The sequence below is a fragment of the Python bivittatus genome, unplaced genomic scaffold (genome assembly GCF_059951505.1).
Source record: "Python bivittatus isolate LINGU-HERP-01145 unplaced genomic scaffold, Pbiv_v1 ctg000350_np1212, whole genome shotgun sequence".
Classification (NCBI taxonomy): domain Eukaryota; kingdom Metazoa; phylum Chordata; class Lepidosauria; order Squamata; family Pythonidae; genus Python; species Python bivittatus.
The window spans coordinates 42,682,201-42,708,715 of NW_028277074.1; the positions used below are offsets into that span (position 1 = coordinate 42,682,201).

The 26,515-nt window shown below is 37.3% G+C and overlaps 1 protein-coding gene across 5 annotated transcripts in view; it reads left to right on the forward strand.

Moving 5' to 3' along the window:
- UBE3A (ubiquitin protein ligase E3A) overlaps positions 1-26,515 on the forward strand; it is a 53,269-nt gene that overhangs the window by 12,217 nt on the left and 14,537 nt on the right. Inside the window, exons 2-5 of one of the 5 annotated variants that reach the window (XM_007428639.4) lie at positions 2,908-2,975; positions 5,417-5,580; positions 9,276-9,390; positions 12,020-12,064. In XM_007428639.4, the coding sequence (XP_007428701.1) occupies positions 9,371-9,390; positions 12,020-12,064 (65 nt within the window). In that variant the 5' untranslated portion in view covers positions 2,908-2,975; positions 5,417-5,580; positions 9,276-9,370. Of the gene's footprint in view, positions 1-2,907; positions 2,976-5,416; positions 5,581-9,275; positions 9,391-9,808; positions 9,927-10,924; positions 10,981-12,019; positions 12,065-26,515 lie in introns of those variants that run through there. The other 4 variants (XM_025166903.2, XM_088145013.1, XM_088145012.1 and 1 more) reach the window with 4 other exon arrangements.

The following is a 26,515-nucleotide window of genomic DNA, read 5'->3' on the forward strand; positions in this document are numbered from 1 at the left end:
CCACCCTTGGCCCCTACTGTGTGGGTTGCCGCAGGGTTTGACGCTCTCTTCTCTCCTATTTAACATGTTCATGAGGCCACTGGGTGAGCTCATTCATCGCAAGGGGGTGAGGTATCATCAGTACGCTGATGATACCCAGTTATATATCTCTGCCCCTGGCGAATTAAGCGATGCTGTGAACGCCTGGAGGCTGTGAGGGTCTGGATGGGGAACAACAGGCTTCATCTGAACCCTGGCAAGACTGAGTGGCTTTGCGTTTTTGGGCCTTCCAGTTCATCTTTGGTGCTGGATGGGATTGCACTGCCCCAGACAGACCTGGTGTGCAGTCTGAGGGTCCTTCTGGGCTCACAATTCCTGTCCAAAGAGCAGGTGGCAGTCGTGGCTAAGGAGGGCCTTTGTACAGCTTTGTGTTGTGCTCCAGTTATGCCCATTCTTGGATCGGGAGGCTCTGCTCACTGTCACTCATGTCCTGATCACATCCTGACATGGGGCTGCCCTTGAAGATTATCCGGAAGCTTCAGCTGGTGCAGAATGCAGCAGTGTAGACAGTTATATGTGCTTCTAGAAGAGCACATGTTATATATCCGTTCAATGAGCTGGATTGGTTGCCACCTTGCTTCCGGGTCCAATTCAAGATGCTGGTTTTAAACTTTAAGGCCCTTCATGGCATGGGGCCGGGTTATCTGCGGGACCGCCTCTCCCCGATTATATCTGTCCTTCCCATCAGATCTGGCAGAGAAGGCATGCTGCAGGTCCAGTCTGTTATGGAACTACACTTGGGGGGTCCCAGAAGGTGGGCCTTCTCTGCTGTGGTGCCCGCCTTATGGAATCTTCTCCCTCCAGAAATGAGGTTAGCTTCATCCCTGTTAACATTCTGGAAGTCCCTCAAGACATGGCTATGTCATCAGCCCTGGGTGTCCCAGGGAACCAGTGAGATCTTGAGATTGCTCCCTTACTGTGATTCACATTTACCCTCTTCTTTCTTGTGCTTTTTATAATTTTTAGTAATGAATGTTTTTTATATGTAATTGTTTTTTAGTTAAGAGTTGTGCGCTGCCCAGAATCACTTTTTGTGAGATGGGTGGCCATATAAATTTGATAAATAAAGAAATTATAGCTGTGCTTAGAAGTGACCAGAAGTTAATGAATTTGTTGTAGGAAGAAAATTGAAACCAGTCACTAAGTCTGATTATAATATTCTGGGTTAACTAAAAGTTTTCAAACCTTTTAAAATGTCAGTATGCTTGCTTTCAAATATTATAAGTGAAGCATGGGTGGTTATAGATTTATATAATTTCTAAAAGAACAAAGGAACATATATTTAGGAACAACGAAATGTATATTTAGGCATTAGCCTTAGCTGTGGAAGTAGATTCTGGGCCACCACCAACATTTGGGCGTACAGATTCAGGGTTAATGCACCCAAGCTGTGAACCAATTCATTCAAAAGAAATATAACCCAATTACAGTACATACAGTTTGCATAAATTATCAGTTCCTCATTGGTGATTCAAGTATTTCCTAAGTCATGCCAGATACTAACTTGCTTCTTAGCTGCTTACAAATGTTAGTTGTAAATTAAACAACTCGCTAAGAAAAATACTTTTTTTCCAAGTTTTGTTCATTTTACTTTGTTACCTCTCGCCACCCCTACCCCTGCTGCCATTTCAGTCCAGAAACCCAAGTCAGCTAATAGTACAACACTTTTACTCATTTTTGTCTGTGTTCAGAAAGCTTAAAAATCCAGGAAATGAATGAAGCAAGTACTAATCATTATGTAGCAGTGCGATTTAGTATCTTAAAATGAATTATAATTATAAATAAAATTATAATTCATTTTAAGAATCTAAATTGCACTGCTACAAGATTTTATCCAACATGTTTGTTGTTTTGAACAATATTAATCACGGAATATTTAATTAAAACACTAATTTGTAATAATTTTTTAAAATGTACTATTACCAATTTAGTAACAAATCCTCTTAAAACCATAAAAAGCTAAAAAATGCTGTAGTTCAGGAGAGAAAAAATACACCAGCACAGAGTTAATCAAAAGCCTTCTTCCTTGCTGATAGAGATAAATACTCCATATGAGAATTGAGCAGATTGCAGAGCTTAGATAAAGAACAAAAAATACAAGATCACAGGTTGGCACGATGGCTATTTATTGAAGTGAAAGAGATGATAGTATTGTCTTGAGCTTGATCCTAGTGGCATCCATGGCATATTAGTCATTGGACTACAGTTATCAGGCCTATAAAAACAATACAGCATAAGGCCAATTTTTGCTTGACTTCACAAATATTTTTCTGCCTTTTTTTTTTTTAATGGTAGAAAAGCTGTGCACTCTCTGGCCGTAATGAAAAATCAGAATAACTGAGAAGTCCATCTAATTATTTATAAGCAGCTTGCTTGTCAGTATTGCCTGAACTTTTGCACTTGATTCATCTTTATATGAAAAGAAACAATTCCCGTCACATCAAAAATGAAGTTCTTATTGTTACTCCTGTGGCAGATCACAATTTCAAACCAAGACTAGATGATAATTAGTTTTGCAGTTAATTTCAGTAGAGCCATGCCTCTATAAACAAAAAAGTGCACTTGTGTACAAGGATTATTTAGCTTTTGAGATAATTAAAAATGTACTTGTAGCTTATTGGATCTGGATTTTATTATAGGCCAGCTATTTTATTTTTGTAAAATGAAATATTTCTTTTACATACTATTGTTAGAAAGATTCTTTTTTTAAAAAAAGTTAAAATATAACTGTTGTAATTCACATTTTAAAAAAAATCATCCTGGGTGTGGGAACAGTATTTCCCAAGTGAGTGTCTAAAGAGGATGACATTGAGTTCATGTACTTTAAGTTATATACCACTATTTCAAAAACTTAATAATATATTCTAGGTCTGCATCCATCAAAGGTTATTTGGCAACTGTGCAAGAACAATCTGCTGAAGTGCTAGAAGAACATGGTAAGTAGAATAGTTATATCTTGATTACTATATTCATAACAGCAAAAATAACTGGAATTACTAAATCTAATTTATAGAAATATTTACACAGGTATTTATGGTCTTAAGTAATCAAGTAATCAATTAGTATATAATTTACAAGTGTCTGTGGAATGTAAGCATTTCCCACTAATAATCACTAGAAGGGAAAGATACTGTTTGAAAGCAGTTCCACATGCCTGAAATAACTTGACTATTGTGTGCTAGTTGTTTGTGGACAGAATACAAATTGAGACACTTTTGTTTTAGCTTAACTGTTGAATGAACTTCCATTACACAAAATAGATTGCACACCTTTTGTATGTCTAAAATGTATGATCATCCATCTGCTATGCATTTGTTCCCATAATCTTTTATATGCTAAGAATAATATTCCTGCTAGTTTTCTTAGAATAATGCTAAAACTAACGTTATGGTTATTAGCTGTAACTAAATGATTTTTGGTCTAGTTTCACATGAAGACATAATAAAAAGCCACCAAGCTCCTTTATAGTACCATTTCATTATATCTGAAAAAAATACATGCTGAAACTCAAACATGCTCTTTGCTATAGTGAGGTTTCTAATACATAGTTTAAAAAAATAATTTAGTCTGGTTTTTCTACTTTTGTAGTGCTAATATATATGCATGTGGCTTTTGTGAGTACCATGTTTTCTACTAATACTTCTATATTGCTAGTGACTTATTTTTCACTAAAGACTTACTGTATGAGTTGTTAAATACATCCCACTTATTTCTTCTGTTCAGTCATCTGAGACAAAAAATATGAGATAAGACAACTAATTCAGTTACACCTCGTTTCTCTGACCAAAATCCTGGATTCTAAATGCAGCCTGCATATTGAAAACTTCTGTGCATGCAAGTGCTGTTTCCAACCCAATGCAAACAGTGGGCAATTTTTCCAAGTGGACTCCCATATATGTATAGCAAATTGAATATAAGAGCCTGGCATTCTTTTTATACAGTGACCAACCAGATGCCTATGAAAAAGCCATAAACAGAATATGAACCCAAAGCCTTTTCTTCCCATTTTAACACATGGACTGGTATTATTCAGAGGCACTAGCAGCATGGATAGTCCTGCCCTTCTTGGAAAATAAGGCTAGGAGCCACTAATAGCTTTATTCCCCATGAATATATCTAATATTTTTAAAACAGTTTGATTTGATGGCTCTAGTGTCTATTATAAAAAACAAATAAAATAGCAAGTCAGTGAATATTTGTATTCTAACAAAATATTTTCAGGGCTTAAAGTTAGAATTAAATTGGTAATAAAAGCTGAATTTAGCTTAATTTACCTTCATTATCTTCAACTATCATTTGAATTGCTTTTATATATATTGATAAATGTATTTATAACATATACTTCACAACATGGGGAGTGCAAACAAAGCACCTCTCTTTGGATTATTAAAGCAGCAACATTTTTTGCAAGGCTCATACAACTGTTCAGAAGTTGCTCGCAACTGTCTCCTCATGACTTTCTGGGCATAGTCGCTTTCCTTTATGCCATGCAAAACATGCAGCTGCTTTAATAGGTTGAAGCGAGTTGCTTTGCTTGCACTTCAGTGTACAGTGGTACCTCGGTTCACGAACTTAATTTGTTCTGACCCCTACGAATGTGGTCGCCAACCAATTTTGGTCGCCAACCGAATCAAATTTTCCCATAAGGTTCAATGTAAATAAGGTTAATCCATTCTGAACCATATGATTTTTTTTTAAACCACAAAAATATGAAACAAAGTACCGTACAGTACAGTATGAAGAAAGAGAACACTAACCTTGCTTGAGGCGACTTCTGGCGTGGAGGACAGGAAGGCGGGTGGGGAGGCGGTTATTGTTTGGAGGGAGAGTCCCCCTCGCCTACAGAAAGCCACGAACACGTGTCAGAGCAGGGAAGATGGCCGCGGGTCGTGTTCATCACCCAATGCAGAGTTCGCAGATGGAAGCAAAATTTTGCGAACGGTGCTGTTCATGAACCAAATTGTTCGTGAAGCATTCATGAACCGAGGTATTACTGTATTTAAAGCATCTCTTTTATTGCACAGCCATAATTTGTAAATTCCTTTAAAAAATATTGAGATTAGAGCCAACTTAATTTTTGATTTAAGAAAATTTTTAAAAATGCTGTTAAAGAGCAGATTACCTTACCTTCCTCCAGTTTTTACAATTTTGTCACTATTGGGCTGTTTTACTCTGTAACTGTGTGGTGTTTGATAGCCTGAACCCTGGTACAGGCAATAGTTTACATTTTTTTATCTCTGCTTTTTGACAAATCCCCTTGATAACTAGCTTATAGTATTTCTAATTTACAAAATGTTTTACCAGTTAAGAATTGTATATTAAAAACAACAAGGTAATGTAATAGAAGTGTATAAGACATCATCTGTTTCTGTTTCAGCAATGGAAGTCTTCATTTGGAGAGCAAAAAGCCAATGGGAGGCCTCAGGGTACTGTGGGTACGAGTATTGCTGAATAATCACTGGCTTATAGTGACATGACAGAATAGAAGATCAGCCTTACATTTGATATCAGTGAAGCTAAACTGCAGGAAACAATTGACAGGTAAACTTTTGAATCTGAAATATCTACTGCAAATATATAAGAAGAGTCCAAGCATTTTAAATTGTATTGTTTTCTTTTAATACTTTTTGTAAGTAATAGAACAGAATGAAACAATGGCTCTCAAGCCTTACCATAGGGTAAAAAGAATGCTGCACATCTTGTGAATGAGCACTCAGCAAGTTGCATTGAACTACATATTACCAGGTGTGCAGTCATTGAATTCATGTTTTACCTTTTTTTTTATTATGCACCTAAGATTTTTTTTTTTATGTATATACCTAAAGTGTAACATTTTAAACAGTCCAAACCCCTGGGGAGAGCCAGTTTGGTGTAGTGGTTAAGGCATCAGGCTAGAAACCAGGAGACTGAGTTCTAACCCCACCTAGGCACAAAGCCAACTGGGTGACTTTGGGCCAGTCACTCTCCCTCAGCCCTAGGAAGGAGGCAATGGCAAACTACTTCTGAAAAACCTTGCTGAGAAAACTGCAAGGACTTGCCCAGGCAGTCTCTGAGAATTGTGCACTACTGAGCGAATTTTAAAAAAATACCCTGGGAACTAATGGGGTTCAAAACCAAGAGAATTGTTCACTGATCACCTCGTATCAGTGGGGATGGAGTCTATTGACAATTAATGTTGTTCTGATTAGTGGTTAGCATTTTATCTGCTTGTGCACTCATAATATTTAATTCTTGTTAGCCAACCAGAGTCACATTTGTGAGATGGGTGGCCATTAAATTGATTCAATACTTTGAAAGACAAACCTGAAAATGGATAGAAAATTCATGCCTCTCCCTTAATTGGGTCTGGAGTCCTGTCTCATGTATTAGAAAAACTGTGAGTCTAGGTCAGAGGCAGGTAATCCTCTGAGGCCCGACTACAACTTCTATCATCTGTGATCCTTAATCATACCAATGGGGCTGATGGAATATTTACAAATAAATAATGATACAAAATTTACAAATACATACATGTAATTTGTAGTTCATTTATCTGTTGGACTTAGGATAAATATTGAAAATAGAACCTTTGCAAATAAACATTTTGACTGTTCTGCCACTCTGGTTTTACCCATCAGAATTCATCTCATATAAAAGGCAATCCATTGTTTTCTGAAAACTCTCTCACTCACTTATAATTAATGACCACTCGTTCAGCGACCATTCAAATGGTGCTGAATGAGAAGACTTACTACTGGTCCTCATAGTTGCGACTGTCACAGTGTCCCCACTTAAGAACAAAAAATATTCCATTATAGGCACCAAAACAATCTTGTTGCTCCTTTGCACTCCTAAGTTGGCATATACAGGTAGTCCTCACTTAACAACAGTCGTTGGGACCAGCAACTTCGTTGCTAAACAACATCATAAAGTGTGATGTCACGTGATTGCATGATACGATAGCAGCTGCAACAGTTCTGGCTGCCATCAAACAAGTCCCACTTGGTCGTTAGGCACAATGTCACATGCTCGCCATTTGTGACTTCCCGCCAGCTTCTCCATTGACTTTACTTGTCGGAAGCCAGCAATGAATGTCACAAATGGCAATCATGTGACTGCAGGATGCTGTAACCATCGTAATAGCGAGCTGGCTGCCAAGCACCGGAATTGCGATCACATGACCGTGGGGACACTGTCGCAACTATGAGTAAGTCTTCTCATTCAGCACCATTTGAATGGTCGCTGAACGAGTGGTCATTAAATGAGGACTACCTGCATATCATATCATATCATATCCATATCAGTCATAACTAACATCTTCAAATTATCCAGTACAGGTGGTCGTCATTATCCACATGATCACAATTTGGGCACTTGGCAACCAGCTTGCAGTTACGACAGTCGCAGTTTCCCACAGTCACATGGTCGCTATTTGCAACCTACCCTGCCAGCTTCCTACAAGCAAAGTCAATGGGGAAGCCAGCAGGGAAGGTCACAAGTCACTCCAGCCACTTTTTCTCCTGAGGAGCCCCACTAGAGAGTATCAGATCCCTATCTCATACTCTGTAGCACCCCCCCATCTGCCCACACTCTATGGCACACGCATGCACGCAACATCCTGTTTGCCCGCACTCCCCAATGCCTGCCCACAGCCTTCTCCAGCCTTCTGTCCTTACCCAGCACCCACCTGTGGCCCTCACCAACCTGCCTGGGCTGCACACCCCCGCAGCACCCCACCACTACCACCTCTGTGCTCCTTGCCTGGGACTCCCACCTCTTCCCATTTAATGACCCTTGCAGTCCTGGGGTTACAATAGCTGGGGATTGCCATCACTAAGCAACGCAGTCATGTGACATCGCACTTTAAGACCACATCCCTTAGCAACAGCAATCCTGGTCCCAATTGCCAATATAACCTGAAGACTACCTGTTGAGGACAAAGGCAGTCACTTTGTCATGGATATAATATACATCCTGATTATCTGCGCTATGAAAGGTTTCCATTATTTGCACCAGTTTAAACTTTAGAACAGCTGCTAAATCATGGAATGAATGGAACCAGTACAGGTCTCCAAATGCAGGCAGGTGATCTCAGATTGCAAATTACAGTAACTCAAATATGTTGAACCTGCATGATAGTCGGAGTGCTAGTATCTTCTTTTGTTGTAGAACTGCAAGCATAATGGTTTGTCCAGCTAAAAATGGGACAGGGATGATTTAAACCATCCTAGCATAACCCTTCCAAGGCTTCTCCAGTAAAAAATAGAGTTCAGCCCGAGTCTAACAAAATAAAAAGTAAGATGCTTTTTGATCCTCCTATCCAAAGCCAAGAAATATAAAACTTAATGAAATGTCAATCCTGAAACCCAAAGGATAGCTGTTTAACTATTACTGTTTTTCATAAGGAGGGTTTTAATTAGAAAAGGCCAATTCTCTACATATAAGGAGGAATTTCTTGGGAAAAGAAATATAAAAAAATAAGAGAAGGCAACAGTGAATTCTACATGAAATCAGTACAGTCAGCTTAGCTAAACCAGTTATTTATTACTGCCTTGCAGAAGCTTGTATGTTTCAGCATGTGTCCAGAATTCATTGGAAAGAGTTTGCATTGAGTGAAGTCATTTGAGCCTACTATTCAAATGTTGATAGGCAAGCTCTCTTAATCCCTCCTCTTCTGAGAACTGTTCTGTTTTATAGGATGTGAGGGATAATTGAAGACCAGCCTCTTTAGGCTTTGTTGCTTTGCACAGTCAAGATAAATGCTCATCTATAGCCAGAAAATCAGAAATCAGCTGATGACTAAACTTACCTTGTTAATCTTTGGTGCAAACTGGATGCAAACTGGTTTCAGCAGTTGTGTTGTTGTACAAATGGGATTAAGCGGGAGAGGTTTTTTGGAGAAGCAGAAGCTGATTGCCATGTGTTTGGGCCTCATGATGTGGGTCATCTTATCAAATGCTTTAGACGGCATTGTTAGATCATACCAAAGACTAGGGCTCTGTTACATACCTGTATACTGACAGCAGCAGGTTTCAGATCTGAATGAGATTTTACAGATACTCAAAGTGTATGCACTTTGCATTAATCATGTTTTAAAAATGGGTTCTGTCAGGAATGGCTTGTCCTGAACTGACAAACATTCTTGAACAATTTCAGAGTTGATTCTATAAGTCAAAATAGTTCTGAAAAACTGAACTATTGGCAAAAAAAATGGATACAGAGTTCATAAACTAATTAGCATACATTTATTTATTTAGCACTATTAAGCATATGCTTGGCCCAGCACAAGAGGACTGGCGAGAACGTATTTTTAATCAACGACACAATATTGTGATCACCCCAATGTCACCGAATGGCCACAGCTTGTAAAAGGTAAATGTCAATATAAAGCATAAACTTTTATAAAAATAAATATTTTAAATACAAATATTTCATCAACTACCTTCATAACTGTTTAATTACTAAACTTTAGGAGGACACTATCAAGGCAAGTAAATTAGAGATGACCATCCCTTTTTGTATAATTTTGAATGCTTGTGATAATATTCTTTAAAATATTATCATTCCAGAATTATCATTAGAAGATACTCTTCTTGGTCCACTGTATAGCAGGTGGATCCCACCACTGTCTCTAAAATTGTTTGAACTTTTTTTTAAAGAAAAAAATCTTCATATAACAATAACATACAGACAAATTTCATCGTTTGCTTTAAAATTTTGTTTTGTTCAGGAAATTTGGTAATCTTGCTAAATGCAGCAAACTTGCATACCTTTGCTTTTTCTTTCCTAGGGAGTTACAGTGGAGGTAAAAGGAGTGGCTTGCAGAATGGAGAAGTTGCTCCGAGGGTTTTTGGAAGTGAGCCACCATTTGAAATTGCTAGTTCATGCTGCAGTGTTCAGATTAGTGGGTGTGTGTTGTGATCACATTTTCTGCAGTATAATTCAGGGCTGAAAATTCAGAGCATTTGTAATAAAATTATATTAAATACATAAGAACTAAAAAGGTTTGCAAGTGTTTTATGCTGAACATTGGATTACTTGGTAGTTCTGCAGTTCTTTCTAGATTACTTAATATAATGAAATATTTAGGATTTAAAAGCTTCCATACAAATCCACATATGTATCCTGCATTGAAACTGATCAGCATTAATGTAAACAGTTTTTATAAGCTTTTTAATAATAAAAACTAGGTTAGCTGCATTTCTGAAAATTTAAAAAGATAGACTTGCTAAAATCAAGGAATAGTGACACTATTTTGTTTTGTAACACAGAAATTATTTTTCATCTCGATTGGTACTTGCAGACTAACACAAAAATAAATACATCCTTGAATCAAGGGAATATTTGATGTACCGTGAACAAAGGTTTTAAAGAAGCATTTGGGATATAAAGATAAAATGTTACATAATATTTTTTAAAAAGTGCATCGTAGAGCAATACCTTTATTAGGCCAACATAAATAACACAAAATAGCGGCTAAGCTTTTGAGTTCTCCAGAACTTTTCATCAGACTAAGTGTTAAAGCAAGAGAAAAGGAACAGTCTGGCCAATAAATCATGGAGTACATATACATTCCAAACCTGAGTTGTAGGACAGAAAGGTATATAATTAAATAAGAATCTGCTGGTGCTGTTTAAAAAGCTGGATGTTAATTTTGGAAGATGTATTTGTTTATTAAATTTATAGGCCATCCAATCCATCCCAGCTTTGAAGTATAAAGAATTTGAAATGTCCAATAAAATCATATTGGTATGCTAATACACTGACTCAATTCAAGCATGACCCAAAGTCACATTTAATGCCAAGTGAACTATCTAGAAAGGACATCAAAGGTTTTTACATTTCCTCTTCCCTTCAGCATTGAAATTGAGCCGTGGGTTTATGGCAAACCATTGTTTGTTGTTTACAGCTGGACCGAAATTGTTATTTAGGAGACACTAACCAGATCAATGAGAATGAAAGGTCAGTTTTTACAACTATTAAAAAATTAATTTTAAACATCAAATCAAATTGTTGGAATTTTGGAGCTCATTTTATCCAAAAATATACTACTCACATACATCACCATATTATTTTAGAAATCTCAACATTTTTTTTATTCTGTTCAGAATGCTTCTGGATGACTTTTCTTTCTCATTTTTAGTGTTAAATTTAACAAACTTTTAAAACCTCTACTACAGTTGTCCAAATAGATCCTAGTTTCCATTATGTAGATATTAACAGTTTTCGCTATGTGATATACAGTGGTTTTTACAAGCTGGAGCTATCTACCATTGAATAAAACCATAGGCAAAAGTGTATCCATCATAATGAGCTGTCAATTATTTTTTAAAAAGTTCTTTAACACGATTCTCCTTGCTAAAGAATATGTCATTCCTAGTTCTAGGCCCCAAAAACAAGGTTAGTGCAAAAAGAGGAACCAAAATAGATAACAATAGCAATGAGCAAAATGTTTTGAATGTGAAACACCTTGAATGTGAAATGGGCTGTTTTCACCTTGATTAGCACTTGAAGCAGCTGTCTCACATTCAGAACATTTTGTGTATTCCTAGGCAGCAACTTTCCTTGCTTCAATTGTAATACTGTTTTTATAAAGGGTTCTGCTGAACTTTGCCTCAAATAGTGACATAATATTGTTTGTATAAGCAACTAATGTTCATGGATCTGAAGCTTTATCATTGAAAAGGGGAAAATTGATATATTCTGAAATTTAATCTCCATACTTAGAGGTTTTCATTAATTCTTTTTCTGAAGTTTTATTTGCCTTATAAAACAAAATTTAAAGAGGTTAGTTGTGAGCAATAAGATCAGAGCTTGTATTTATGCTTCTCCCGGCTGTAGGCATCCTTATTTGTAAACATCTTTTCTCTGAAAACTATAGGACTGATTTAGAAAAAACTATTAGGTATTAGTGAAGCATTAACATCACATAATATAGAGCCATATCACGTTCTTCTTACCTACATGCCAAGTTGCTTAAGTTTTTATTTAAACATTTCAGATCACCAGGAGAACCTCACTCTGAAAACATTGAAACTAGCCGAATGTAAGTATAAATAGCATTACAAAAGATTGCATTTGGTATATTGTATGTTAAAGCCAGATGCAACATCAGGGTTGTGTTATGGCAGTTTTGTAACAGCTACCTTTAAGTTGTATTTCAGAGAAATTACTCAGCATTCAAAACCTATAGGACTGTATTCAACATTATATAATGGGATGCTACTTATGCAACAGGACTTTCCTTGAATTTCTTCCCACTGTCTTCCCTGTCTGTACTCCAGAATTTATTCCAGAGAGTCCCCATGATGCTGAACAAGATTTGGGAGATGGAGGAGTGGATATAAAATGAGCCCATTCCTCTGGAAGGCTTTGTTCTCTCAGCAGAATGACACAAATAATGCACATAATCATTTGCTTACATTAAATACATTAAGGATCCTAACATACTGTAAAATCCAGCTTTCAGAAAACTCTATTTTTAAATATAATACCATAATTCAGTATCTGAGTAATATTCTGATGTCCCATTGAACCCTATTAACTAGAATTAAAGTATTTGGTTTAGTAGGACTGTACAAATCTTTCCAAAGAGGAGCATATCTCCTTTTGAAGGTTCTGCACAGTCCTACAATTTATAGGTATATGAAATATTTCTGTACAGTTTCCTACATCAGATGATCTCAAAATGGTGTACATGTAACTGATAGGCAGCCATTACAGTTGCTTCACAAGTGGTATAATATATTTATCATCAGACACCCACCCGGAAGCCTAATCACAGCATTCTGTAGCAGCTACAGTCTTTGGAATACACACATGGGTAGCCCCACATGAAATGTCTATGATAGTTTTGGTATTGTAATTTTCTACCCTCAAACCGGTAAGGTAAGCTGTTTCTAAACAGCCATAGTTTCATATTACTCATTATGTGCAACTACAATTGAGCTGTGTCCTAGTTTTTTAACTATAACTTGGATGTTTCCAAATGTTTGAAGCTTCAGGTGCATTTTAGTAACTTCATACATAAAACAATAACTTAAAATTAAAAGAAGAAAAGGGCATGGTAAATTGTATCATAAAGAAAACAGGTTCAAAAAAATTGACTGAATTGCTTTTTTGTCCAAAAAAGAGTAATTTAAATAGAACATGTTTCAGGCATCCATTGCCACAGATTTAACAACAATACAGATTTAGTCCTAAAGTGTAGATTTAAACTTAAATGTTGTGCAGTTCTACCTTGATTTAACTGGGTGAAAGGGGTCCATTAAACTCCAGTGTCTGTTTAATTCAAGTTTATGTAAATGACATAATTTGAATAAGGATATTTGACATTTTTGTCTTCCATCAAAAGCTTCTCAATATCCAATGAAATGACTGCTAGATTTTGACTATTTGGAGTTAAAGTAGCTTATTCGATTAAGAATCTAATATTATCAGAAGCTTGATGACTTCATAAATCCAGCCTATGAAGAATTGTCAGGAAAATAAGCTGTAACCAACAAGTAAGGTCACTGTTAAAATTGTAACATTCACATTAATCAGGAAAAAGATTAATTCAAAAAATTGAAGATAAAGTATAGGACTCTATTTGAAAAAGATAAACCGAGCAATTTCATAATATTAATTATAAACGCAGTTCTTGAGACAGAGCATCTCAGATGTTATAGAAAATGTCTTTCTCATCATCTGTTGTTAAGAATTTGTAACTACATAATTTAGAATACATTTCTTAAAAATAGTTGATCTAGTGCCTGTTTATATTTCCCAAAAGTGCATCAAGAACAGAACTACGTGGCTTAATTGTCTAAAAGCCAATAGCTTACTGAAATTCTCTTCCTTTTCCAAATATTGTTGCCTGCTAAAATGCAATAAAAATTCTATTTCAGAGGAATTGAGTTTGCTGAGGTATAATTAGCAGAAATTAAAGATCTGTATCCCTCAGGAGATAAATAGCATACCTAAAGGATTGCCAATACTTTAATTTTCTCTTCCAGAGATTTAACTTTAAATAACCGTTACTTCTTTTTTAAGAAGCATATATAATAATATGCTATTGAATAAATGTTTTGCTGTTTCTTACCAAAGACAGTAATGTAATCAATTCCCTGTTAATATAAAAAAATGTACTATCTCCTGTTTCATCAGCTTAATAAAATATTTATTGTTTAACAGATTAAATCAGAATCTATTCATATTTTAAATAACTATCAAATAAAACTATCTGTTTCATTGGTACACAGTTTGAAATAATAGCATGCTTTAACTTTAGCATCTGTGTCACATTTTAAAAATTTTAGATACTAAAAAATGAAACACCAGGGAAAATATATTTTCTCTGTAGAAGAAAAGAAAGCGTATTTATAGTGTGTAGGATTATTGGAACACCAAAAGTCTATTGGATTGAATTCACGTGCTATTTCAAAACTTAGAATATAACTTGGGTTAGGTTTAGAGGGATTTGATTCAGAACTCTCCAACCATAGTTCTAATAATCCACTGACTGGATCCATTTGACAGATGTTCAAAGCAATTTCAGGAATCCTCACTTAACAACCATTCGTTTAGCAACTGTTCAAAGTTATGGCAGGGCTGAACGAATGGTCATTACACCCAATCCCTGAAGTTTGTTTATTTATTTTATTTAAAACATTTGTATCACCACCCCTCTTATATCGAACTCTGGACGGCTTCCAACCAATATCAATATACATATATTAAAACCATGAACATTAAAAACCTGGCATCAAGTTAAACTTTCACATATAGTCCATCACTAAGTCCTCTCATCAAGCTCACTCTATCCCTGCTCTTGGGGAAGAAGCCAGGTCTTAAGTGCTTTCTAGAAGGCTAGTAGGGTGGGGGCCTGCCGGACTTATTATGGCCATTACAGCACTCTTACGGTCACATGATCAAAATTTGGGTGCTTGGCAGCCCAGCCACAGGACTGCAGGGGTGCTTCAGTTCCCTCCACCTGCCTATCTCCCCCCCATCTCTGCCCTTCTGGCTGCCCTGCCCTCCACTTCCTCTGCTGCCCTGTGCTCCACTAGCCCTGCCGCACTGGGCTCCACTCACCTTGCCAGCCCTGCCACCCCCAGCTGACATTTTCCGTCTTCTCCCTCCCACTGTTGACGAGGCATGCCTGGCCTGGCCTTCACAAGGTAGCTGCTGGCCACGCCAGGCCTTCTTCCTGAGGCCATGTGCGGCCTTGTCCAAATGACGTGTGACCTTCTTGCAAGGCTTTGAAGCCTTCCAAAACCTTGCGAGAAGGCTCCACGCTATTTGGACAAGGCTGTGTGCAATTTGGACAAGGGCAGCAGGGCCAGGCTGGGCATGCCTCATCAGCAGTGGGAGGGAGAAGGTGGCGAAAGTCAGCTGGGGGCAGCAGGGCAAGTGGAGTCCAGAGCAGCAGGGCTGGCGGAACCCAAGGCTGCAGAATGCAGGGCTACCAAAAGGACAGAAATGGGGGAGATAGGGGGGTGGAGGAAATTAAAAAGGAGGCAGTCCCTTATCAGGGCTGGGGGGAACCAAGCCAGGAATGGCTTGGATTGGGGTGGGTCCTCACCTAACAACTGGGTGGGATTCGGTTAATGATGGCAGTGGGGAGTGCCAGGATTGCTGTCACTAAATGATGTGGTCATGTGATATCACACTTTATGACCACATTGCTTAGTGATGGAAAATCCAGTCCCAATTACCGTCATTAACCGAGGACTACCTGTATGCATTTACTCTGGAGAGTGAATGCAGCAATACCAAGAAGTGCAGGTAGTCCTCTGGTTATCAGATCAGGGGAGGGCCAGCAGAGGCTGTGGGTGGGGGATAATGAGGGCAGGAGTAAAAGCAGGAATGACTTACCATAGCAATTTGCAATCTTCCCTGCTGGCTTCCCCTTTGACTTTGTTTGTGGGAAGCTGGCAGGGAAGGTCGCAAATGGTGATCATGTGACCATGGCTCCCTGTGACATCGTAATCATGAGCTGGGCACCTGAGCGCACAGATCACGATCATGTGACTGCGGGGCTACTGCAATGGCTGGAACCTTCAGGACCAGTCGTACGTCCATTTTTTCAGTACCACCATAACTTTGAATAGTTGCGGAAGGAATGTACATAAGCCGAGGACTACCTGTATTAAAAATTATCCTAATCTGATATTTCTTCAGTGACCAACTTAGAAAATCTAATCCCATACTTCATTGCGCTTGCCATCTTTTATATTTATTTTTTATCTTTTATTATTTTATTGTAATTTCTTTGATTGTTGTTGGGCAGCATAGAAGTTAAATATATTATTATTGGTCGCACAGTCAGCCAGATGTTTAGACTGGGTTTTGGCATTTTTATCCACCTATCGAGTCCTCCCCAAGGGCCTGGAATAGGCAGATGTTGTTTGGCTGATGGTGTTAAAGGTATCGTCGTATTATTATTATTATTATTATTATTATTATTATTATTATTATTATTTTGTAAAACCTGTTGCATGTCTGTTATTACACTTAGATAAACATTTGCCTATATTTAAAAAAAGACTGCATCCCCTTGTTCCATCTTAAAACTACCATAAAGAAGGGTACGTGTTTAATATATCATATATGTCTTGAATACTGTACAAAAGAACATCAATACAAATATTCCATCCTGACAAAAAGGGGGAAATGATGAATGTTACAAATTTTAAAAAATAGTTTTGTACTTCCAGATTTATAATCTTATTACTTAATGCATTCCACGTCCCCCACCCATTACAATAAAATGGTGGTGGCAGTCATGTAATGGTAGTGGTGATTACTATTTCACCAGCTAAAAAAATAGAGAAGATCACAATGAAGGGAAAATAAATTAAGCATTTCTGCTGATTGCCTTGTTTGTGTGTATGAAAATAGATATATATCTAGCATGAAGGTGGATGAGAAAAGAAAATAAAGAGAAAAGAGCAGGAAGGAGCATAATCATTCAATTTATAACCTTTTCTTCTAGTTTTAAAGACAAATATTAAAAACAAGCAAATATCTAATTAGGAACTAAACATCAGTTGGTACTCTCAAGCTAAAAACAGGTGGAATGGCAAAGCATGGAAAGGTTTGTATATGTATGTTAACATGCATACGTGATTGTGTGTTTGTGTGTATATAGAAATTCCCCTCTCACCCCTATGGGTGATACGTGTCTTCCTCAATATAAACATAATCAAAATTCGTAGTTTTCATAGATAACAAGATTGGCCCAAATCAGAACTATTATTTTTAATAATGTAATTTATATAATCTTTCCAGAGCTGATCAAGATGTGATTCATTTGTCTATGAACTTAATATTCAAATTTTCAAGAAGACCAAGTGATCCTACTTTATTATGCCACTCATCAATCGTTATTTAGGAACCTCCATTATTGAGCAATTACAAATTTTGCTGCTAGAAGTAAAAATATATTTAGCATTACTTCCCTTGAAAATATGTAATAATCCCAATTCTGAAGAACATTATAATTCTTATTTGAATATTTTCTTAAAATATGCCATTTTTTCCCATGCACACCACATATGCATTGGAGTTAAATGCCAACAATGTACTGGCTTGTATAGGTGACAGAAAGCCACCTCATACATACATTTGCCATTTCATATCTTCCATTTGTTTCCTTAAGTTTATATCCCACTTCTTTTAGACTTACAGGGAGGTTATCTGACGTCTTTTCCAATAATAACATACATATCTTTGAGAGTACTCATGTGGGTTGGAGGATTAATTAATTAATTTCTCAAAATGTGTTAAGCAGTGAAGTGCTGAATCTTTTACATCCTTATTCAAAAAAGTTTTGAGTTGGAGCCATGTCAACCAAGCCATGTCAATTATCTTGGTTAGTTGAGTCTGTGACTCAGTCTTCCTTGTTATGTAGTATTTTATTATTGTAAAAACTCTTACACTATAAAGGCTGTAATCAAATTCAAAATAAAATCACATTTTTTTTAGTTAGGTATGATTCCAGAACACATCAGTTAAAAATGCCATAATTTACTAAGATACATGCTTATGGCTGCAAGGATAAACTTTGCACAACAAAAGACATAGTACCAGCATTATTAGACTAGAAACTTACTTGAAGAATATGCAGCAATGGCAAAAATAATTGTATGTATACATAACAGAAGTTTAACTAAAATTAGGCAAGAATGGCTTACATGCATACATACATACATATATACATATTACGTATTATGCAGGAAGGTAAATACAAATATTTAGAGTAGGGTTTATAAAGCTTATGCCTACAGGGACTGCAAATTGGTTGGGGTATAAAAGAGGTAGAAGTCAAAAATTAAATATTTATTTTTAGGGGTCCTTTTTTTTTCTTTTTCTTTTCTTTTTTAATCATTTATAAACAACAATATAGTTGAGATTTCAGCATTAAACTTAGAAATGTATATCTTTTATATCATAAAAACAACTTAATATACTCTGGTATCTTACTAATATTGATTAATAATTGTATAACCTCAGTAATTATCTGTTCATAGATATCTTTTTTGAGAATATACCTTTGTTTTAAATAAAATAAAGTAAAATAAAAGGAATAATAACAGCAACAACAGCAACAACAACTCAGTGGAGGAAATATCAAGGCAATTAACATCTGGGCAATTCCAGTCATTAGATACACAGCTGGAATAGTAGACTGGACTCAAGCAGAACTAGAAGCCCTGGATAGGAAGACCAGTAAAAATAATGAAAATAAATCATGCCCTTCATCCACACAGCAACATTGACAGACTCTACTTACCAAGGAGCATAGGTGGGTGTGGAATGTCGCAAGTGGACCAGACAGTTGAAGGAGAAAAAAGGGCATTGGAAGAATATTTGAAGGACAGTGAAGAAGATGCACTGAAGCTAGCATACCATGAAGTGTATACCGAAGAGACCAAACTGGTGTACAGGAAAGACCAAATGAAAAATAGAAAAGAGACATGACAAGGCAAAGTATACAACACAAAAAAAAATTAGCAGGCAAAGCAGATAACAAAACCTGGCAATGGCTAAGAGCAGGAAAGTTGAAGAAAGAGACAGAGGGCTAATTCTGGCTGCACAAGACCAAGCCTTAAGAACAAATGCATACAAAGCCAGAATTGAGAAGTCAGCAACAGATAGCAAATGCTGCCTCTGCAAAGAAGCCGAAGAAACAGTGGACCACCTAGTTAACTGCTGCAAGAAGATTCCACAGACTGACTACAAACAACAGCATGACAAAGTAGCAACAATGCTGCAATGGAATATCTACAAGAAATACCATTTGCCTGCAAGTAAGAACTGGTGGGACCACAAAACAGACAAAGTAATAGAAAATGAAGAAGCTAAAGTGCTCTGGGACTTTAGAATTCAAACAGACAAGCACCTGCCACACAACACCCCAGACTTAACAATTGTTGATAAGAAAGGCAAAAAAGTTTGGGTAGTGGACATTGCAATACTTGGAGGCAGCAGAATAGAAGAGAAAGAACTGGAGAAAATCACAAAATACAAAGACCTGCAAATAGAAATAGAATGACTGTGGCAAAAAAACCAAAAATAGTACCAATATTAATAGGCACCTTGGGCTCAATCCCAAAACATCTGGAGTACCACTTGAAGACCATCAACATTGACAAAATCACCATCAGTCAATTGCAAAAGGCAGCTTTACGTGGAACAGCTTACATCCTGCGATGATACCTTTAACACCATCAAACAACAACATCTGCCTATTCCAGGTCCTTGGGATAAAAATGCCAAATCCAATCTAAACATCTGGCTGACTCTGTGACCAATAATAATAATAATAGAATTTAATATAGTTGCTGTGAGAAAAACCCTGAAGCGAGTAGTAATATTGACTTGACACTTCATGAAGTTAAAAACTCATACTAGGTAGTCATAGCTCCCAATTTAGGAAGAGGTCCATTGGATTAATCCAAAGTTAATACTCACTGAATAAAAAATATCTGTTTTCAACAGTAGGTTGTCATTGACTTTATTGCTTTTTTATTTCTGAAATCCAGATCTGAAAGATTCAGCTTCATTAGTTATTAAAAATATAGTGATAATTTAATTATCAGTCCCATAATCTTATCCCATCTTGCATTGCCTCTGTCTTAATTTCTCTTGAAACAAAATAATTGTTCATAGTAGAAAGAAGATGTAGACAATGTTTTTGTGCTAATTTGCCCATTTGGGACTTTAGTGACTACTAGTCATTAAACATCTTTTAGTACACATGCTGGTAAGGTTGCTTTCATGCCCTGTCTTTAAGTTGCTGTCTACCATACCAAGTTGCTTTTGTTTCTGTTTCTGAACTAACTAGGCACTTCCAAATAGAGCACTGGGCTGCCACCATCCATAATTTTTGTATTGGGGGACCCAGAGGCATTCTTGGAAATAAAGTTGATGCTAAAGAATGTCGCTCTCAAAGGAAGCTAAAATCAGGTGAAGCATTTCCAGGGTGACTGAAAAGTAGGAGTCTGCATGAAATGAAAAATAAGCTTTGGTTCAAACCTGATACAAACCATTCCATGCTGTACCTTTGAGTCAGGTGTGATCTGACAGAAATGAAACTCAAAATATTTTGGTTGTTCCAGGTTTCAGCCAAACAAAATCTGGAGGGATCACAAGTGATTTTACAGGATAAGTAGGGCAGGGCTGGTGTATACTCCCCACCTGTACCTCTGCCCCTTACTCTTCTGCATGGTCTGTGCACCAGCCCACCTGCCTCCTCTTTCTTCCCAGTGTCCTCCATGCCTCTTCCCCTGCTGCCACTGCCATTGCTGATGTCTACACTTGTAATCACCAAGGAAATTCCTTAGCCGTGACTTTTTCCCACTTCCCTCCCCTTGCTACCCACAGTACCATTTCTTTCTGAAACAACCTCATTCCTGTCCTTATCCAGAACAAAACATACTGGCTTCATTCTGTATGCAGAACCAGACATCATAGCCACACATGTTTCATTTTGGGCATGAATCACCTAAAACCAGCTATTCTATGCATGGAATAGCTCACACATAGAATGTTTTGCACATCCTAATGTAAAATAACATATTCCAGTAAACCCTTAAAACTAATCCAAGTTTAGATGTCAAGAACAGAAACCAAGAAATAAATATTGCTTAAATGTCACCAAAAATAAAGTTGATTAGAGAATTTTTTTTTAACTATCTGAAAGTAAACAAAGACGGTGGTCAACAAATATGACTAGACTATAGAAGAGTCAGTCTGATGTAGTGGTTAAGGTACTGGGCTAGAAACTGGGGGACTATGAGTTCTAGTCCCACCTAGGTCCAAAGCCAGCTGGGTGACCTTGGCCAATCATACCCTCTCAGCCCTAGGAAGAAGCAGGCAATGGCAAACCACTTCTGAAAAAACCTTGCCAAGAAAACTGCAGGGACTAGTCCAGGCAGTTGCCAGAAGTCAGTGACTCGAAGGTGCACACATGCGCGCATGCACACACACGCACACACTTCATAAGCATGACTAGGCTTCTACTATGGCCTAAGACTAGGTCATAGTAGAAAAAAGAAAAACATGTCTCAAATGTAAAAAAGATCACCCATAGCAAAACCTCAGCAGAAGACCTGAGATTTGATCCAGGTTTTTGCAAAAACAGTCCAAATTCTTCAGGTAATCAAGTCCAAATTCCAAACTTTCTCTTTGAATTCTGTCTGGAAGCAAACTGTTAATTGTAATACTATTATTGTACAATAATACCTGTTTGCCATTAGAGTCTGTAATTGTAATAGAAAAAAAATGGATATAAAATAACAAACAAAGCTAACCAAATTCTATGTGATTTAGATTATTTCCTTGCTCATAAGTTATTTTGTTTTCATTTTTGTTTTGGTTGTACATTATCCTGCTGTTTCAATATTTTTATATTTTATGTTAAACCGTCAGGAGTCATGACTGAGCCGTATAGTATAGCCGGATTTATTTAGTGTAAATAAATCTGTCCAACAACTGTAATTGATTTAAATCAAACCTGGGTTTTTGTTTTTTTAAAAAAACAGCCTCTATGCCACAAAAATGTTGTGAAATGTCTTGTGAGTCTTAACAGTTAAAAGATGGATGATTCTCCTTTTTTATATAGAATATAAACTTACAGCATGCTATAAATTGTATAATATTCTTATTTAGTATGCTCTTCGCATGTAAAATCTTGTTGTATAGCCCTGACATAAAGTTCTGCATGAGGTTGTTCTGAAATATTTTCTTTGGTCAAAGAAACTGGTTTTTAAATATTTATTAATATTTTTCACATATTGAGAATTTTATTTTTATAAATATTGGAAGCTCTCCTATTTAAGGGATTTACAATTCTTTTCATCTTGAATGTTGAATTGGATCAATCTAAATAATATTTTTTGTTGTTTTGTTTAAGAAATGTGTCTAATTATGGGCAAAGTGGCACAAGTATTGAAACTTTCTCTCCTGCATAGCATCCACTTAAGCTGAGATATTAATGTATTAGCTAAGTGAAACCCACCAGAGTCCTCCATAGTCAGTTTATTAAGGTAAAAAACTGTTCAAAACAAGCCATTTTTCTTATCCTTATAGCCCAATCTCCCAGTACCCATCTTGGTACATACTAGCCTCTCTGTAATTTTAAATAAGATACAGTACTGAAAATCTAGATATATAGCAAACAATTGTCTTCACATCTGAATCTGTCCCCGTTGTGAATAAAATGGGCAGTCCAATTTAAAGAAAAAGAATTAGCAGATGAGTGATGCTAAGTCCTATACCAGATATTTTTGAAGTAAACTCACATAATTTCTGACAATTATGCATTCTGAAGGAGGGAGTCATGGTCTGAAACATCTGAGAAGCATCAGGTTGCATACTCCTGCTCCATAGCTTACTGCTTCAGCTTCTCTTCCCATCCTCCTCCCAATGTCTGTATCCTGGGCCAAGTGCCAGTATCAGTGTCTTTGGGGAAAGATGGAGTACCAAGAGATTAGGCATATTAAGAGAGGATTAGTCCTTGTCCCCAACAACTCTTAAAATCAAATGTTCCTTAAAGTTTTATATGATTGGGCAGAATTGCTTTTAAATGGATAGAGTGGGGCAAAAACGTACTTAGTCAGCCACCAATTGTGCAAGTTCTCCCACTTAAAAAGATGAGAGAGGCCTGTAATTTTCATCATAGGTATACCTCAACTATGAGAGACAAAATGAGAAAAAAAATCCAGAAAATCACATTGTCTGATTTTTAAAGAATTTACTTGCAAATCATGGTGGAAAATAAGTATTTGGTCAATATCAAAAGTTCATCTCAATACTTTGTTATATATCCTTTGTTGGCAATGACAGAGGTCAAACGTTTTCTGTAAGTCTTCACAAGGTTTTCACACACTGTTGCTGGTATTTTGGCCCATTCCTCCATGCAGATCTCCTCTAGAGCAGTGATGTTTTGGGGCTGTCGCTGGGCAACACGGACTTTCAACTCCCTCCAAAGGTTTTCCATGGGGTTGAGATCTGGAGACTGGCTAGGCCACTCCAGGACCTTGAAATGCTTCTTACGAAGCCACTCCTTCGTTGCCCGGGCGGTGTGTTTGGGGTCATTGCCGTGCTGAAAGACCCAGCCACGTTTCATCTTCAATGCCCTTGCTGATGGAAGGAGGTGTTCACTCAAAATCTCACAATACATGGCCCCATTCATTCTTTCCTTTACAGGGATCAGTCGTCCTGGTCCCTTTGCAGAAAAACAGCCCCAAAGCATGATGTTTCCACCCCCATGCTTCACAGTAGGTATGGTGTTCTTTGGATGCAACTTAGCATTCTCTCTCCTCCAAACACGACGAGTTGAGTTTAGACCAAAACATTCTACTTTGGTTTCATCTGACCATATGACATTCTCCCAAACCTCTTCTGGATCATCCAAATGCTCTCTAGCAAACTTCAGACAGGCCCGGACATGTACTGGCTTAAGCAGGGGGACACATCTGGCACTGCAGGATTTGAGTCCCTGGCAGCATAGTGTGTTACTGATGGTAGCCTTTGTTACTTTGGTCCCAGCTCTCTGCAGGTCATTCACTAGGTCCCCCCGTGTGGTTCTGGGATTTTTGCTCACCGTTCTTGTGATCATTTTGACCCCACGGGGTGAGATCTTGCATGGAGCCGCAGATCGAGGGAGATTATCAGTGGTCTTGTATGTCTTCCATTTTCTAATTATTGCTCCCACAGTTGATTTCTTCACACCAAGCTGCTTGCCTATTGCAGATTCAGTCTTCCCAGCCTGGTGCAGGTCTACAATTTTGTTTCTGGTGTCCTTCAACAGCTCTTTGGTCTTGGCCATAGTGGAGTTTGGAGTGTGACTGTTTGAGGTTGTGGACAGGGGTCTTTTATACTGACAAGGTCAAACAGGTGCCATTACTACAGGTAACGAGTGGAGGACAGAGGAGCCTCTTAAAGAAGTAGTTACAGGTCTGTGAGAGCCAGACATCTTGCTTGTTTGTAGGTGACCAAATACTTATTTTCCACCATGATTTGCAAATAAATTCTTTAAAAATCAGACAATGTGATTTTCTGGATTTTTTCCCCCATTTTGTCTCTCATAGTTGAGGTATACCTATGATGAAAATTACAGGCCTCTCTCATCTTTTTAAGTGGGAGAACTTGCACAATTGGTGGCTGACTAAATACTTTTTTGCCCCACTGTATGTCTGCTTCTTGTCTACCTTGATTTTAAGTTAAATTCAAAGTGAATAGTTTAGTCATTTTAAGAGACCACAATTACAAAACCGTATCAAAACATGATGGACATTTGCAAGGTATAATTTTGGTTCACTGTGATTAGATTTGTTAACTGAATTTTCAGACCATCTCAACTAGACAAATTGGCTCACTTTGGACATATCTTTGGCCAGATGTTCATATCTGTGTACAACCACATTAACAGTTTGCTTTGCTTATAAAGCCCTTTTGCATAAGGCACAATTCAGCCAAAACCCATTTAATTAACCACAAATTCCTGTGACACTATGATTACCAGCTTTAGCAAAAATCATCATCTTAAGCCATGGCTCATTCTTATTATATTTAATCTATTGAATTTTTTAAAAAATATTTATTGTCTTGTCCTTTGCCCAATATGAGAGTGTAAAATTCTTATAATTTTATTAGACAGCAATTTTAGTTTGTTCCCCTTTCTGCTTGCAGACCCCAGTTACCTCCATGTTCCAGCAGATTTTTGAAAGCCTAAAAGGATTGCTGTGGAAAGAAGGGAGAATTATCTTTCCTATTTCTGCCTGCAGCAGTTTGCAGATTTTGTTTTCCTGTGTAATTATAGATCCAATTTCTTGTATCTCAAACAGGATTTGAACAGGGTTTTTTTAAGTTTTATTCTGGACTTAGAACAGAAGAACTATACTTGGAACTTTCTGTTGAAACATTTCAAGTGCTTTGAATTCTGTTAGAACCAACATTAAAATATTTCCAGTGTTCTGACATGGAGAAAAATGGGAATGTAAAACACACTTCTTTATTGTTCATTCTGAGTCCACTAAAGTAAATGGAATAGTAAGTTGCTGACTGCTAACTCCCAACCTACAGACATTTTGGCCAAGAGGCTTCTTTGTTTACACAAAATAAATATCCCCATAGCAAGCAATGACAGCAAATGCTAAGTGGGGTGGATGGGTTGGCTTTGAAGATTTTTTTAAACCAGTTATGAGGCATTAGAACATTGGAAACAACATGGAACAAAAGATCCTGTTTTCATCCTGAGCTTGAACATACAGTGGGGCAAAAAAGTATTTAGTCAGCCACCAATTGTGCAAGTTCTCCCACTTAAAAAGATGAGAGAGGCCTGTAATTTTCATCATAGGTATATCTCAACTATGAGAGACAAAATGGGGGAAAAAATCCAAAAAATCACATTGTCTGATTTTTAAAGAATTTATTTGCAAATCATGGTAGAAAATAAGTATTTGGTCAATATCAAAAGTTCATCTCAATACTTTGTTATATATCCTTTGTTGGCAATGACAGAGGTCAAACGTTTTCTGTAAGTCTTCACAAGGTTTTCACACACTGTTGCTGGTATTTTGGCCCATTCCTCCATGCAGATCTCCTCTAGAGCAGTGATGTTTTGGGGCTGTCGCTGGGCAACACGGACTTTCAACTCCCTCCAAAGGTTTTCCATGGGGTTGAGATCTGGAGACTGGCTAGGCCACTCCAGGACCTTGAAATGCTTCTTACGAAGCCACTCCTTCGTTGCCCGGGTGGTGTGTTTGGGATCATTGTCATGCTGAAAGACCCAGCCACGTTTCATCTTCAGTGCCCTTGCTGATGGAAGGAGGTGTTCACTCAAAATCTCACGATACATGGCCCCATTCATTCTTTCCTTTACAGGGATCAGTCGTCCTGGTCCCTTTGCAGAAAAACAGCCCCAAAGCATGATGTTTCCACCCCATGCTTCACAGTAGGTATGGTGTTCTTTGGATGCAACTCAGCATTCTCTCTCCTCCAAACA